General features: G+C 38.4%; 1 protein-coding gene across 4 annotated transcripts in view; it reads right to left on the reverse strand.

The window, feature by feature from the left end:
* Atp13a5 (ATPase 13A5) overlaps positions 1-14,399 on the reverse strand; it is a 107,176-nt gene that overhangs the window by 60,947 nt on the left and 31,830 nt on the right. For 3 of the 4 annotated variants that reach the window (XM_078043875.1, XM_078043876.1, XM_005338418.5), the window contains exons 7-10: positions 13,891-13,960; positions 10,935-11,069; positions 5,349-5,421; positions 4,291-4,419 (exon numbers count right to left, since the gene is read on the reverse strand). In XM_078043875.1, coding sequence (XP_077900001.1) covers positions 4,291-4,419; positions 5,349-5,421; positions 10,935-11,069; positions 13,891-13,960 — 407 coding nt within the window. The remainder of the gene's footprint in view (positions 1-4,290; positions 4,420-5,348; positions 5,422-10,934; positions 11,070-13,890; positions 13,961-14,399) is intronic. The other variant, XM_040270216.2, reaches the window with a different exon arrangement.

A 14,399-nucleotide genomic window follows, 5' to 3' on the forward strand; every position in this document is an offset into this window, starting at 1 on the left:
TATTATTGTTTTTTTTAAACTAGTTTCCTACCATGGTACATATTTTACATAATAAGGTATAAAAAACTATAAATTTTTTATTAGTAATCTTGAATAGCATCGTCCCCATACCATTAAAAAAAAACAATTATGATATACATCTGTTGTGTGAATTTGCCAATTGAATTCTACATGACTTTGTAAAAGAGACAGAACCTTTGACATGTCTCCAAATCCTTGTACCACATTGTTTTTTGAAATACTTGCCAAGGTTTTTCTGCCTTGGCTTGAAGAATATTCATCCACAATAGATACTTTAGTTAATACAGTACTAGTGAACAGTTCCCCCCCCACACACAGCCAATGAAATTGGAGGCAGGCAGGTATTGATCAATCAAAGATGAAAGCCATCTGGCAATGATGTGTTCCAGATAGAAGCTCAAATCTGATGATATTACACAGAAATGATCTCCAAGTCTCTTTTATATTATTCCTACATTAATAAGAAATCTAATGCTTTAGTCTTTCTTGGGAACACTCCCCCCCACACACACACAAAAGAAGGATTCACCTATAAAAGATTGGGAGACTAAAGAGTCTAAAACAAGGTTTCAGAAGGAAGCGCCAGCATTGCTCCCTGTTAACTGTAGAATTGGCTCCCAGCATCTGGAGACCCCTCATGCAGTCAAAAGGAGATACTCTCCCCTGTCCCCAAGAAGCCAGGTGCCTGCATTTGGTGACATATTGGAAACAACTATGTCCTTGTTTATTAACATATCTGCAACCATTTGACTTTTAGCAATTTGAGAACAGGAACCATTTCCCATTCATCTTGGTAACTTCAGCACACAACACAGAGCCTGGCACAGAGCAGGCATCTCTTAACTTGTATTAAACACAGGATGAATAAGCAAGAGCAAGGGAGAGGGGGCAAGAAAGGAAGAGAGGGAACCATCTAACCTATGGACTGGTGAGAAGCTAGTCTGGCAGGACAGCAATATACAAACACTGAGGGAACTCCTAGGTCCCGGCACACTTCTTGTGCAAGTTTTAAATTTGTAAACAAGAGTAATTTAATGAATGGAGGGAGGGGGCAGGAGATTGTGGCAGAGTGAATGCCACCCTCTCCCACACAGGTATTTCTAAGAGAAGGAGGAAGCACTGCTTATAAGCATAGGCTCTGGGGACAAAATGCCTGGATTTAGGTGTTTTATTTTCTTCATAAAACATACTTGTTGGGAATTTATATCATGTGTGTACTCTCATGCTTTCTGTTTTTTCCACCACGATGTTACCTCCTTAAGGAAAGAAATCTTATCTGCCTGTTCACTGCTCGTTAATAAACATTTGTGAAGTAAGTGAATGAATGTGTAACCAAATGAATACAAATCTCATCTGCACCACTTGTAAGCTCTGTGACTATAGGCAGATTATTTACCTAATCTGGGTCTCAGATTAGTTCTTCTCATTGATCAACACAGCCTGCTGGAGTGTTTTGTGCCTCTATTTGAATGAAAAGGCCAGGTTTATCTCCCTTGTCTGTCAATGTCATAGCATGGAGCCTGGGGCAGGGTAGATGTATGGTGATCTGATTTGGAGGAAGTAACTGATGTAAAAAGTTAGTACAGAACCCAATACATATGAGAGCAAAACAAATGAGCTATGATGAGAAGAATTCAAAGTGTTAATAGATTCTCCTTCCCATGATATTCCCTTTTGATTCTTGATTCCTCTCCTTCCAAGGGAGCTGGATACTAAAGGGGATCCATTCCCTCAGAAAAGGAGGCAGAAAAAAGGAACAGGGAGGTGTCACTGATTTTTGAGTTTTAAAAGTCAGTCATAAATTTGATCATGAATTTTAGGGACTGCCTGAGAGTGAAAACCAATCTTTTTTGTTCACCATGCCTTCCCTCGACTGCATTTCTATGTAAATTGGAATAGATAAAACATATAGAATCTGGCACGTATAGGTGGAAGTAAATCAAATTAAAAAGAGACTTACATGTCACATGTCCCTAAGAAAAGGGACCTGCACTAACTTTGTGGAAACTAACTGGCATCTGGGTCTGCCTCCCTTTCCAGGTAGGCAAGCCTCCATCAGTCTCCCAGGTTCAGGGTAGACTAGGAAGAAGACCTGCTCTAGACCACACCCACCCGCACACTATACAACTCTGGGTAGCCAGATAAGGGTCAGGAGGACCGCTAACCTACGGGGAAGACTGGCTCATGCCAGGTAATTCACAGCTGACGCTTTCAAGAATGGCAACATTTGAAGCCAACAGTACAATTAAATGTAGGGGTAAGATACAGTTGAATATCCTGCATAGCTGAGTTTGTGGCAACAGGAGAGGCCAAATGGCGAGGAGGAAGAGCCCCCTCTGGGGGAGGTTCGGTAGGTGGGAAAACAAGAGTCAAAGGAGATGGGACCTGACAAGGAGAGGGCAGCTGTACCCACTGTGGATCATCTTCCTCCCTCCCACCGTCCTTGTGTTCAGGAACAAAAGGCCACCTCCAATTCCAATTCTTCTACTTGTAAAGTGGTACGATAATAACTCCCAATCTAATCTGTTTTGTGCCACAAAGAAGTGAGATGTAAAAGTTATTTATAAAATATGTTGCAAGAGTGATGTAAGAGTGTTTGCCGTATTTATTATTACATCAATAAAGATTTTCATGGTTTGTTTTTTTTCCCCCTACCAGAATCTGAATCGAATTTGTGGACAAATACCCTAGGAACACAATTGCAGTTTCAGTAATCTAACCCTAATCTTCTGATTGTTCAAACAGGATCCTTTGCACAAATATGTACATGGTGGGAGGTGGGGTGTAGGCTGTATAAAAAGTATTTAGAGCATGCTGAGACTTAAAAGTTTGTGAAGAAATTAATGAGAAAGTTGTATATATGTCTCCATTTCATGTGTCTGTCACCTTAGTTGCCTTTTAAGGTACTTAGGTTACATAGATAGTAATACTGGCCCCTTAATTTTTCCCAGAATGAACATTAGAAAAAGCCACTTATCATTTTAGGTCATTTTAGGTCGATTTTACCCATTTCTTGAAAGGCAGCATTGTTCGCCACTTCTAATTCTCTGGAACTCTCTGAGTTTTCCTGAGAATCAAGGGCAGCACTGTACAGTCCAGTCAGGGAGAGGAGAAAGAACAGACCAAGGGCACAGCCTTTCTGTTGCCAGTGAGAGCGGCCATTCTGCCTCACAAGCAGCTGGGAGACAGCGGCTGCATTGGAGGGAAAAGGACAGTTTTTGTTGAGCTTGAGGTTTTCGTGTTGGGTACTATGGCAACATTCTGGATAAAAGATATGATCAGTATGCAAATCCTCATCACTGTCATTATAAGGCAGTTAGATTTCAACACATTAAAGGGGTATTTTGTAATTATACCAAACATATTTATGTTTACTACATTTTCTTGTCTCAATTTTAAATTAAGCAGACTCATTTTTAATGTGAAATCTGCTTATGTGGAACAATTTAGGGATAATGAACTTTCATTACATTTAGGTTGTATTAAGGTTTTTCCTCCCTGTCTTTACACCATTTGGACATAGAAAAGCTTAACAATCTGCAAGCACAAAAGAAAAGTAGTTTCTATGTTTGTGTTGTTTTATAGCATCTCTTATGACAACTATTTTTCAAACTAAAGAATATTTTATAAATAGTGCCTTACTAATTATACAAATATGAGTAAACCTAATGAACTGTAAACGAAAACTAGAGCTTTCTGTACAGTGAGATCAACTGGAATTATGAGTCCAAAGGAGAACAGAGCTGTTGTACTGTTTCTACCTTAAGGTTCAACTAAAACTTTCCATTGAAACCTGGAAGTAGTTTTCCATCCGTACAATGCAAGACTAGAAAAAAATATCTTTATACCCTTCCAGTTGTGGGCATTGCTGGGTTTTGTGGGTTGTGTTTTGCTTGAATATGGGCATGAGCCAGTCTCATATTTATGAACAGATTGTCTTTCAACCTGTTCACCTACTGAAGCCTCTCTTTATTCACCCTGTTCACCCCACCCATCAGGCAATTAATGACATACAATATTAAGTGTTTCTTCATTTAATACATATGGTATTAAATATTTTGTATTTACAGTGACTTAGTTCTTCTCATTGTTCAACACAGCCTGTTGGAGTGTTTTGTGCCTCTATTTGAATGAAAAGGCCAAATTTATCTCCCTTATCTATCAATGTGGAGATGGAGCCTGGGGCAGGGAAGATGTATGGTGATCTGATTTGCTAAGTGTTGGCCTAGCTGTTGGATAGGGACGACTAGCTTGAGGCAAGCTGCCTACCTGTGAGCATGCCCTCGTTCACCACACAGCTCCCATCGATCAAAACAGCATCACAAGGCAATGATAATTTTCCTGGAAGAATAAGAATATCTCCGGGAACCAAGAGTCGAGATTCCAGCTCCTGCAAACCTATATAAGAACAAAGTTTTCTTAGTTTTATTTATGAATTAAAGTAACTAAGAATCCTTACTGACCTGTTTGCCAAGAGCTATCCTACCTGTTTAAGCCCTTTCCACTCAACTGAAACTTCTAAGAAAACCAGAATTAGGGAATTGGCTCCTGGAATGTAGCAAAGGATTAGTTCAACAACAAGATCCCATTTGGATCCTAGTACTTGGTCAGTGCTTGGCCCACAGGGAATATTCAAGAGCACTTGTCAATGAAGAAAGATCCTTCGGCTGTTGTTTGCGTTCTCTCTCTCTCTCTCTCTCTCTTTCTCTCTCTCTCTCTCTCTCTGTCCCTGTGGCAAGCTTTCTCTCCTTGAATTAGGGCCTTAGGAAAATTATCTAGAGAGCTTCTGCTACTTTGGGTGTAGCTCTTCACTCCTTGCAGAGAGCCTTGGCTATCCGACCCAGACCAACTCAGAGCAAATGCCAGTGTCCAGCCAGCATCGAAAAGACCTATGCAGGTCTAGGTTCCAGATGATAGTTTGAAATACTTGATGGGATGTATTTGGGATGGATAGTTGAAGAATATAAAAGAACCTTAAAAGGGTTCTCCAGTAATATCCACATGAATGAAATATAGAGGACAGAGGGAATTCGAAGTAACCCAGATATTGAGTAGGAATGGTTCAATCAGGACTAAGGCAAGTGAGGAGCCCAGGTTGCAGTTTAACAGGGCACTCCCTCTCCAGCCCTGCAGAGGCAGGATTAGTGTTTGTACATTCTTGCTTCCTTGGATTTCATGTCTTAGATGCTCTGTTCTCACACTAGTTCCAGTCCTGAGTTCAATCAGTAAAGACTTTTTCTCTTTGACGAGTAAGTAATCAAGGATGAATGAGTCAGATTCCACCCTGAAACAGTAGCATGCCCAAGAAGCAGAACAGTATCACCTACCTTTATCTTTCACAAGGATTGTAACTTGGACTTTGTTGTGATCCTCCACGAGGTTGTGCAGCTTCACTGATTGCTATCAAAGTAAAGTCAATGTTTCAGTATCAGTCCACATCCTGAAAGCCACCTGATCTCCACAGTGCAAATGCCAACCTGCTGTCACAGCCAAACAACTCCATGCTTCTGCTGCCCTGCTCCAACCCCTGCCCCACCTGCCCTACTCCTTGCAGAAGTGACCACGCTTGGGAGTTCGAATGAAATAGAAATAGAAATAATGCTATTTCCCTCCCTGGAAAAATGATTTAGAGCCACTGCCTCAAAAGACTATGCCCAAGGAAGCAAGACTTTATCAACATGTTGAGAATGCACAAGTAAAAAGAGAAAGACTGAGACTGGATGGGTTACCTCCTACTCTAAGCCTCGGCTCCCCTGTCTGTAAAACAACAAAGCTCAAGTTGTTCACTAAGCAGATTTCCACTTATAAAAGCCCATGAGTATTTAAGTTGTGCTTGATCAAAAGTGAACAGTCACCCCCTCTGCTATAAACGGGGGGTTTTCATATCAGATGAGTCTGTAGCATGGTGTCATATGGCTCAATTTTGAATCCTGGTGCTATCACTTACAAGTTATTTACCTGTTCGACTCCCTTTTGCTCATCTGAAAGGAGAAAGAATAGCCATCTCTGTTTTTCTAGGGCTGTTGTCAGTTTTAAACCAATATTCACAAAGCCCTTTGCATAGTATTCAGTACCATGCTGAGGGTTCAAATGTGTTAGTGAAGAATAAGAAAGTTGTGAAAGTACACTAGCTGGAAAGGCTTGCCTGAGGTAGAACTCACTGAGATAGGTCTCTGTAAAATGTGGAGAAAATGGAAGGAGCCTGGGGTAATGGAAGCAACATCTCTAAACATCTCCTAGCATAATGGAGAGCATGGGAAGACAGAAGTGAGAGGGGATTTCATCCACACAACTTCCCCAGAGTGACCATTGGGGCACTATTAGCTGGAGAGATGGCTGAGCAGGGCTGAGCAGCTGCAGAAGGCACTGCCGCATTGGTATGAATGTCAGTGGCTTGGATGCCATTAAGTAGAAGAGGGTTTGAATACTGTGGACAGTACTCAAATGCAGCTTAACCTAGTTCAAACATGAAACATTTTTTTTTAGCTATTAAATTATCTTTATCTGTTCCATTGGTGCTTTTTAAAAATGTTACAGAAATGTCACCAAGCTAAGACAAACATTACACAAAATTACACAACTTTCCCCTTCAGAGAACATAATGCATTTAGTGTTAATATTTATATGGAAAATTTGATTATTTATTTCAGTTTTGCATAAAAGCTAAACTTCACTAATTTGGACCAATTGAGTAGAAGAAGTGATAATACTGTTGGATACATATTCCATTGTCCTAAGGTAACTTCCTGGGGCTTAACTGTTGAGGAATGCCTTTGAATGACAGGTAGGAGTGAGAAAGTTAGCTCTGATTCTGTGGCAAGAACACTGGAGTTGCTCAGGATTCCTGAGCTGTAGGTCTGGCTCACCCACTAACCAGCCATGTATGGTGCATAAGAAATTTCACCTTATAAGTCAGTTGTTTCCTTTGTAAACAAATAACATTGAATTTGACCAATTTCAAGTTACTTTCAAGATCAAACGTGGTATGAGGCAGATTTGTTTTACATGTTAGAGATTTATCTGAAACACTCAAGACTTCATAGAAGAAATACATGAGGTATATAAATAATTCAAGTTATTATTTTTAAAATAGTTGAAACATTTAGCAGCTACTATGTATCAAGCACTGCTATAAATACTTGGAATATATATATATATGTTAATCTTTGAAATAATTTTATGATGAAAATGTTGTCTCCAACATACATATAAATAACAAAAACAAAAAGCAAAAAACTGAGGTTGAAAAATGTTGAAGTCACTTCCCCATAATTGTTTACTTGCTAAACTTGGAGGTCAAACCCAGGTTTATCTGACTCTAAAGCATTATCTCCTGGTGAGTATATTCTTCCGGTGCTTCAAAAGAAAGGGCTTTTTCTTCTATTAGAAGGTAAATATCCTCATTTCCAAATTTCTTTATTTTTTTTTTTTGCCCAGAAAACTCTTTCAGTCAATGCCATGATGACTTCAGCCTAGCTGAAGAGGATGGTAATCGACACATTTGCAAGTGGTGAAGTATGAGTTAATAATGCTTGACTGTAATTTTCAAACCTCATTATGCTGTAAAGCTGGATTTGTTTATCAGACTTAGCATTCTGCGTAACCTGCCATGCTTGCCTGCCTTTGCTCAGGCTATTCCCTAGAATGTTCAGCCTAGTTTTCTACTAGTGAACTCTTTCTAATCCTTCAGATAAATTCCTACTTAAATGTCATCTCCACTCCATAAGTCTCCATCCCCAGGAAGAACGCATTGTTCTGTTCCCTGTGTCTCCACCTGTGTTGGGATATTAACCACAACTACCTGTTGTCTTGTCAGGTCTCCCCAGTAAGGCAGGCAGTTTGCAGAAGAAAGGGGCCATGTATTCATCTCTGCATCCCCCAGAGTCTATCACATAGTAGGCTCTCAGCAAATACGTATTTAACAGAACTGAATCATTCTACTTCTCCCAATGACACTGAAGTAAGATAATGCAGGCATCTTCTTTGAGTTAATGTACTCAGAGGCTCTACAAGCCCAGGTTTCTATGACAACCAACCAGCCAGGAGAAGGCAAATGCTATGATGCCTGCCATGATTGCAAAGCTTGGTGGCTGATTTTCATTAGGCCCCCTCTGGTTTCTCCAGTTCCTCCTCAGTGGGACTAGGATCAGTTTCCAAGACTAATTTGCATACTATTATTATTCAGCATCTGTTGCTGCATGCACTTGTATTAGCTGTGGCTGGATTTTCTCCAGAGATGAGCAACCAGGACTTAGATGCCTCTTGAGTCCAGCTCAGTCATGACTGAAGGCAAAGCACTATGGGGCCAGCTACTCAGAGCTATATCTAGCAGTTTCCATGGCACAGCCCAGTGACAGGGCATGTGGATACAGCACAATGTAAATGCAGGTGGGTCCCAAGGTGTGCACTCAGAACTGCAAGGAACTTGGCAGGAAGGACCTGCTGCAAGAGTGATCCTGGGCTTTGATTAGGTAAACTGTGTACCATTAGTTGAGTCTAGAAGAAGTGCAGGAAGATACCTTCTTGTACTTCTGCAAACACCTTTCTTCTTTCAATTTTTAAAAGCCTGTGTTGGTTTAGCGAAGTCTTTAAATTCTGTTACATGATGAACTTCAATGTAGGTCGATAGAATGATTTGGAGATAGCAGTAGGTGTTCCTTTCTGCATTCCTGCCAATCTCCTTCCCACCATTACAACCAAGTCCTCGGGTCACTTTGAGAATGTGCTCAACAGGACAGTGGGCAGTACTTGATTCAGAGTCAGGAAACCTGTGCATAAGGGAGTGTGTGTGAGCAAGTCTCTCACTTCCTGATTGCCATGTCTTTTACTATCAGGTAGTAGGAGTGTATGACACCTGCGTGTGTCTCACTTTATTATGTTATCCTGCTCCGCACAAACACATGTGGGTATTATTGTAAACTCTAAAATACTAAATAGATGTGAACATGGAGGCTTTGTGATTTAAACTGCAAGGATACAGTTTCAGGAAACTGGCTTGTTTTATATGGTTTTAAAAGATGCCTTACAGGTTAGGTCAGGTAAGCTTAAAAAAAAAAATACCAGTTACTAATAGGATTAGCTCTTGTCTTCTAATTCCTTTTCTTCTTTTTGAAGAAATCCTTTGCCATTAAGTCTGAAGTTCCCATGTCAGTCACTATTTTGGGCAAAGGAATTTAGAGATTTTTGCTAAGATGCAGGACCTGAATGTTTAAATTCCATTAGGATTTAAAAATAAATATTAAGCAAATTGCAAATGAAAAGAACAGAAATGACCTAACTTACAAAAGGAAGATCTTTATGTGCAAAACAAGAAAACCAGAACCCACAAAGGAAACAAGAAATACACGTGACTACATAATTTCTAACATATGGTAAGAGTCAAGGTCAAAAGTGAAAAGATAGACTAAAAATAAAACTTATTCACACATATGATGGACATAAAGAGTCTATTAATATAAAATAAAAAGTGCAAAACTCAAATGGAAGTGTGTCTACTTTCACTGGTAATCAGGGCAAAGTATATTAAAAAACATTAAATAGAATTTTTCAAATATCAACATATAACACCCAATGCTGATGAGGATCCGGAAAATGAGGATCTGGAAAATGATACTCTTTTGTGTTGCGGGAGAGAAGAAATTATTTCATTTCATGAGAAATATATAGCAGAATCTATTAAAATTCAAATTATATGTATCCTTTGATCCAATAATCTGGCTTTTGGCTCCTATGTTAAAAAAATTCCAAACACTCATAATATGGAAGCACAGGACTGTATTGTAGTTATGTTTAATTCAACATTATTTGTGTTGGCAAAAATTGGAGAAATGATATTATTTTACATACATAAAAATAGTGAGCAGATTATGATATTCCTTAAGATATCATAGCAATACTTCTAAACATGAATTACAATTATTTATTTGCTTGGTAAATTGCCATTATATATACAATAAAGTGAAAATTAAGATGCAAAGTAATGTGCATAGTAAGATTCTATTTCAATTAAAAACTTAATAAATATACAAATCTCCACATAAAATTGTATTATATATGCACCTAATAGCATGAAAAGAGTGAATAAATATGTTCAGCTGATGACAACATTAATAAATGAATAAAAACATGTATTTGGGATCTTGGTGTGCAAATTCAACTTCATTAGATTCCCCTGATAACAACAGTGCTTTAGCCTTCAGATTGTCTGACCATCACCTGATAGAAAACGGCTAAAAATGCAGATTCTTGATATTATCCTGGATATTTCGACTTAATAGGTCAGCAGCTCAGGAATTTCAAGTAAGTCTCTTGCTGAAACACTGCTTTGTTGATGGGAAGATCAAAACTGAGTTTTTTAGCAACTTCCCTAATTCCCACACAGGAATTTCTGTATTTGTTTTGGGTTTTCTTACAAAAATTAATCTTGAATTCCACATGAAGAAACAAACATTTTAAAGGAATCTTAAGACTAAAATTCGTTATAAACACTTAGATGAGAAATGTGAAGAAAGCACAGTATATAAGTTGGGGAAAATATATCATCGAATCATCCTAGGAGACATAGTGTCTTCTTGACTAACATGCACAGTTGAGCTGCTCCTCCTCCCTTTCTCCTGAAACCATGGCTGACATCATTACTCCGCCACAGAATTCTTTCCCACCAGGCTCAGAGGAAGCCTCAGAGTCCTTCTAAACCCAACATTCAACAAAACCTTTAGCTGATAATCAGATATTTAAATCTACCTGGCATTCCTAAAGCCCTCTTCCTGAGATCCCACAATTGGTAAGCTCTTGTTTATTGCTTTGTTATATCTTATGTTTGACAAAGCAACTCCTTATTATTGGTGAAAATTCTAAGGCTCTGCCTCTTTAGCCAGAGGTTATGTGGAATCCAATATAATTTCATCTCTTACCTGTCTCAAATCATACACACTTAAGACAATGGAGATAATGGTCAAAATGATGATAGCCACAGAGTACTCTATGTAACCTTGAGACAGCCACAAAGTTAGGGTGAAGGCTTGGAACACATAGAATGGATTTAAAACCTGCAGGTACAAAAATAGCACTAGAGTCACTTGAATGGACCTTGGTAGCAATCAAGATGATACCATTTCTTTATAGAATAGTTCCTCCTTCTTTTTTTTTTTTTTTTTTTTGTACCAGAGATTGAACTCAGGGGCACTCAACCACTGAGCTATCCCTATTTTGTATTTTATTTAGAGACAGGGTCTCACTGAGTTGCTTTGAATTTGCCATCCTGATCCGCTGGGATTACAGGAGTGCACCACCGCGCCTGGCTCTTCTATTTTTGACAACATACAATAACCTCTAATGTTTAAGAACTTACTTAGAACTTCATTAATTTGGGTAGAGACAATGTCAAGCACATAGAATGTGATATGGTGAAAGCAAAATGACTTTAAGTACTGAAAGCCATGTCCACAAATTGGTAATTCTTAATTATTTTGAACTTTCAAGACTTTATTTCCAGTAATAAAAATCTAACAATTTACCTTCTTCAACAGGTTTGCCCATAATAAAGAAGATATATGATTCACTTCTCTTTTAAAAGGACCTTCAAACAGTTTTTTTTTTTTCTTAGTGGAGGGGGGAGCTAGGGATTGAAACAAGGGCCTTATGCATGGGAGGCAAGCACCCTATCAACTAAGCTATATCCCCAGCCCTCAAAGAGTTGTTGTTTTTTTTTTTAAGTTTATTTTCATGTAATCACATGCTGCAAATTCTGTCAAGTTGTGCAATGAAAATGAGAGATTCTACTTTTATCCAGGTCATTTAAAATATCTGTCATGTCACAGGCCATGGCAAGATACTCTGAGAGTCAGTGAAATTAGTATGGCCCTTCCCTTCAAAAGGAGCGATCCCGAAAAGAAAGGACACACCCAAGGCTGCAGGGAAAATCTTGGACACTAGACATCACCAGCCCCAGCACCGGTCAAACAAGCACATACCTTTCTGGTCTCTTGGTGATACCTTTAAACTTTCTTTATTCCTTCAAATTTCCATTTTGGCTCTACTGGCTCTATTTTTATAATTATATTAGGGAGGAAACACCTGAGTAGTTAGAGAAAGACCACAGGATGTCCAGACATATGAAAATTAAAGAGCCCACTGGGACAAGGCCAGGAATCCTTTCTTGGGGAAGTTCCCTGTATGATTTTCATAAATTAGATGAAATACAGTCTGGAACCAGTGGTACTCTTTTGTTTTGCCTCCACTTTCTATAATTTCCTAATGTATTAAATAAAATTTTATTTTTCATCCTAAAAATGAACTGGTATTGGGTTAATATGTTAATAGGCTGATCTTGAGGGTTTCTTAAGCCCTGGGGTATATATTGTATAACATTGAAAAAGCTTTTGTTTCTTAATGTTTCTTATTATTTCCATCTCAACTACTTTACTTACAAATTACAGCTCTGGTGTTTGCTTGGCATAAAATTTTCTAATTGTAGATTATGCACTAATGATAACATGGTTTTGAGTTCATTGAAATCCAGTACAAAACTGGTTAAATACTTCTCAGAGAATGAAACAGCACAACGATAATTTGTCTCCTTCATCTAATATTCTTTTGAAACTAAATGTGAAGAAGTAGTTAGATTTGCATTTTTTTCTATAAAGTCCTAGTTAAATAGGTGCTAAAAAATATACTAGTGCTCCTTTCAAAATAGATCAGATTGACACCTGAGGATTTCCTGTCCCAGCTTGGAGGCTGAGAAAAGTCACAAGCAGAGATGGTTCACAGCTGAGGTCTGCAACAGGAGAGAATAAGTGTCCATGATACAGCCATGAACTGACCAAGCCCTACAGGGCTGATATCCGACAGATTCCTGAGAACAGACACTCGCATCTCCAATGTGGACCTGGTTTTGAAGTGGGATCTAATTGGGACCAACTGGAGCCCCAAACAGAACCATCAAATAGGGACAGCAATCATAGGGAGAAATGAGAGAATGGAAGGAACCCAATGTCCCATTTAATGGGAACTTTTAAAAAAATAATAAATTCAAAACACACAAGGAAAATTATGTTTAAGAAAAAAACTATCTCTGAAAGAAGTCACTCTTAAAAAAATTGTTAAGCAATTAGAAAAAGACTGAAATAGTTCATTTTAATTCCTCAGAAATTATAGAAGTAATCACATTGCCTCATGCGTGTTTGTGCCCAGCCCCTACCAAAAAAGTCCTATGTTGAAGCCCTAACACTCAGTGTGATGGTATAACATGGGGCTTGAGGGGACTAGTAGGTAGGTCGGTTCACATGAGGCCATGAGGGTGGGGTTCCCATGATGGGATTAGTGTCTTCACAAGAAAAGGAAAAGACCAGAGCTCTCTTCTTTTTAACCATGTGAGGACACAATGAGAAGATATCTGTAAGAACTGAGTACACAGGACTTTTCAGCCTCCAAAACTGAAAAACAAACATTTGCTCTTTAAGCCTCCAGTCTACATTTTATTATAGTAGACTGAACTAAGAAATTCCTCTACCATCAAAAATGTAACAAAAGAAACAAGAGATTATGAAAAGGTAATCTGTCTCTCACAGTGGGAAGGAATTTTAAAGTGGATTTGAACTTAAAATAAGTGGTTATTGCAAAGCATCATTTAGACAGCCTAGAGAAAAAAAATGATAATAACATTTATCAAATGTTTTGAAAAACTCTCAATAGAAAAAGCATAGACTCAAGTCAAAAGGATAGAAACAGAAAAAAAGTCGCATGAAATACAGATTTCATTAACATAGAAGTATTCATATGCAATTCAAGATTTCTCCTAGTACTAAGTACACAATAAGGGGCAGAAATTATCTTTTTTTTTCTCAAAAAGAAAAGAAAACAGCCAGTTACCTGTTTAACAAGCAGCTTCCATATGGGTTGGATTTCAACCTCAATGGCATTGGGCCCACACACTAATCTTCTGTAGGAGATGGATCATCCATTAGTGTCACACCTAAGAGCTCAGTGACAAGTGAGTACAGTCTAAGTACAAACCACATCTCTGCTCTTTGGCGATTTTCTGGCTTCAGTTGAACAATAATATGCACGTATTTTTGAAACATAATACTAAATTACTAATATGTTTTTGAAGTGAATGTCAATGTGTGATGAACAAAGTTGCTTTTCTGGTTTACAAATGTCATCACTAAACTCAATGTGTCCAAATGAAGTTAGAAAGTCATTTTGAGGTGGTTTTTTTTTTTTCTTAATAATTTGATTATATTTTAAAGGCAGCAAAAGGACACAGATATGAAGATGCCTCTAGATCTGGCAGGCATTTTAGGCTGTTCTTGATGTGAATGGTCACATCCGTCTCACATTGGTCTCTCCAGCACCCAGGACAGGCCCTTAGTATGTGA

Source organism: Ictidomys tridecemlineatus, chromosome 3 (assembly GCF_052094955.1).
Source record: "Ictidomys tridecemlineatus isolate mIctTri1 chromosome 3, mIctTri1.hap1, whole genome shotgun sequence".
NCBI lineage: Eukaryota > Metazoa > Chordata > Mammalia > Rodentia > Sciuridae > Ictidomys > Ictidomys tridecemlineatus.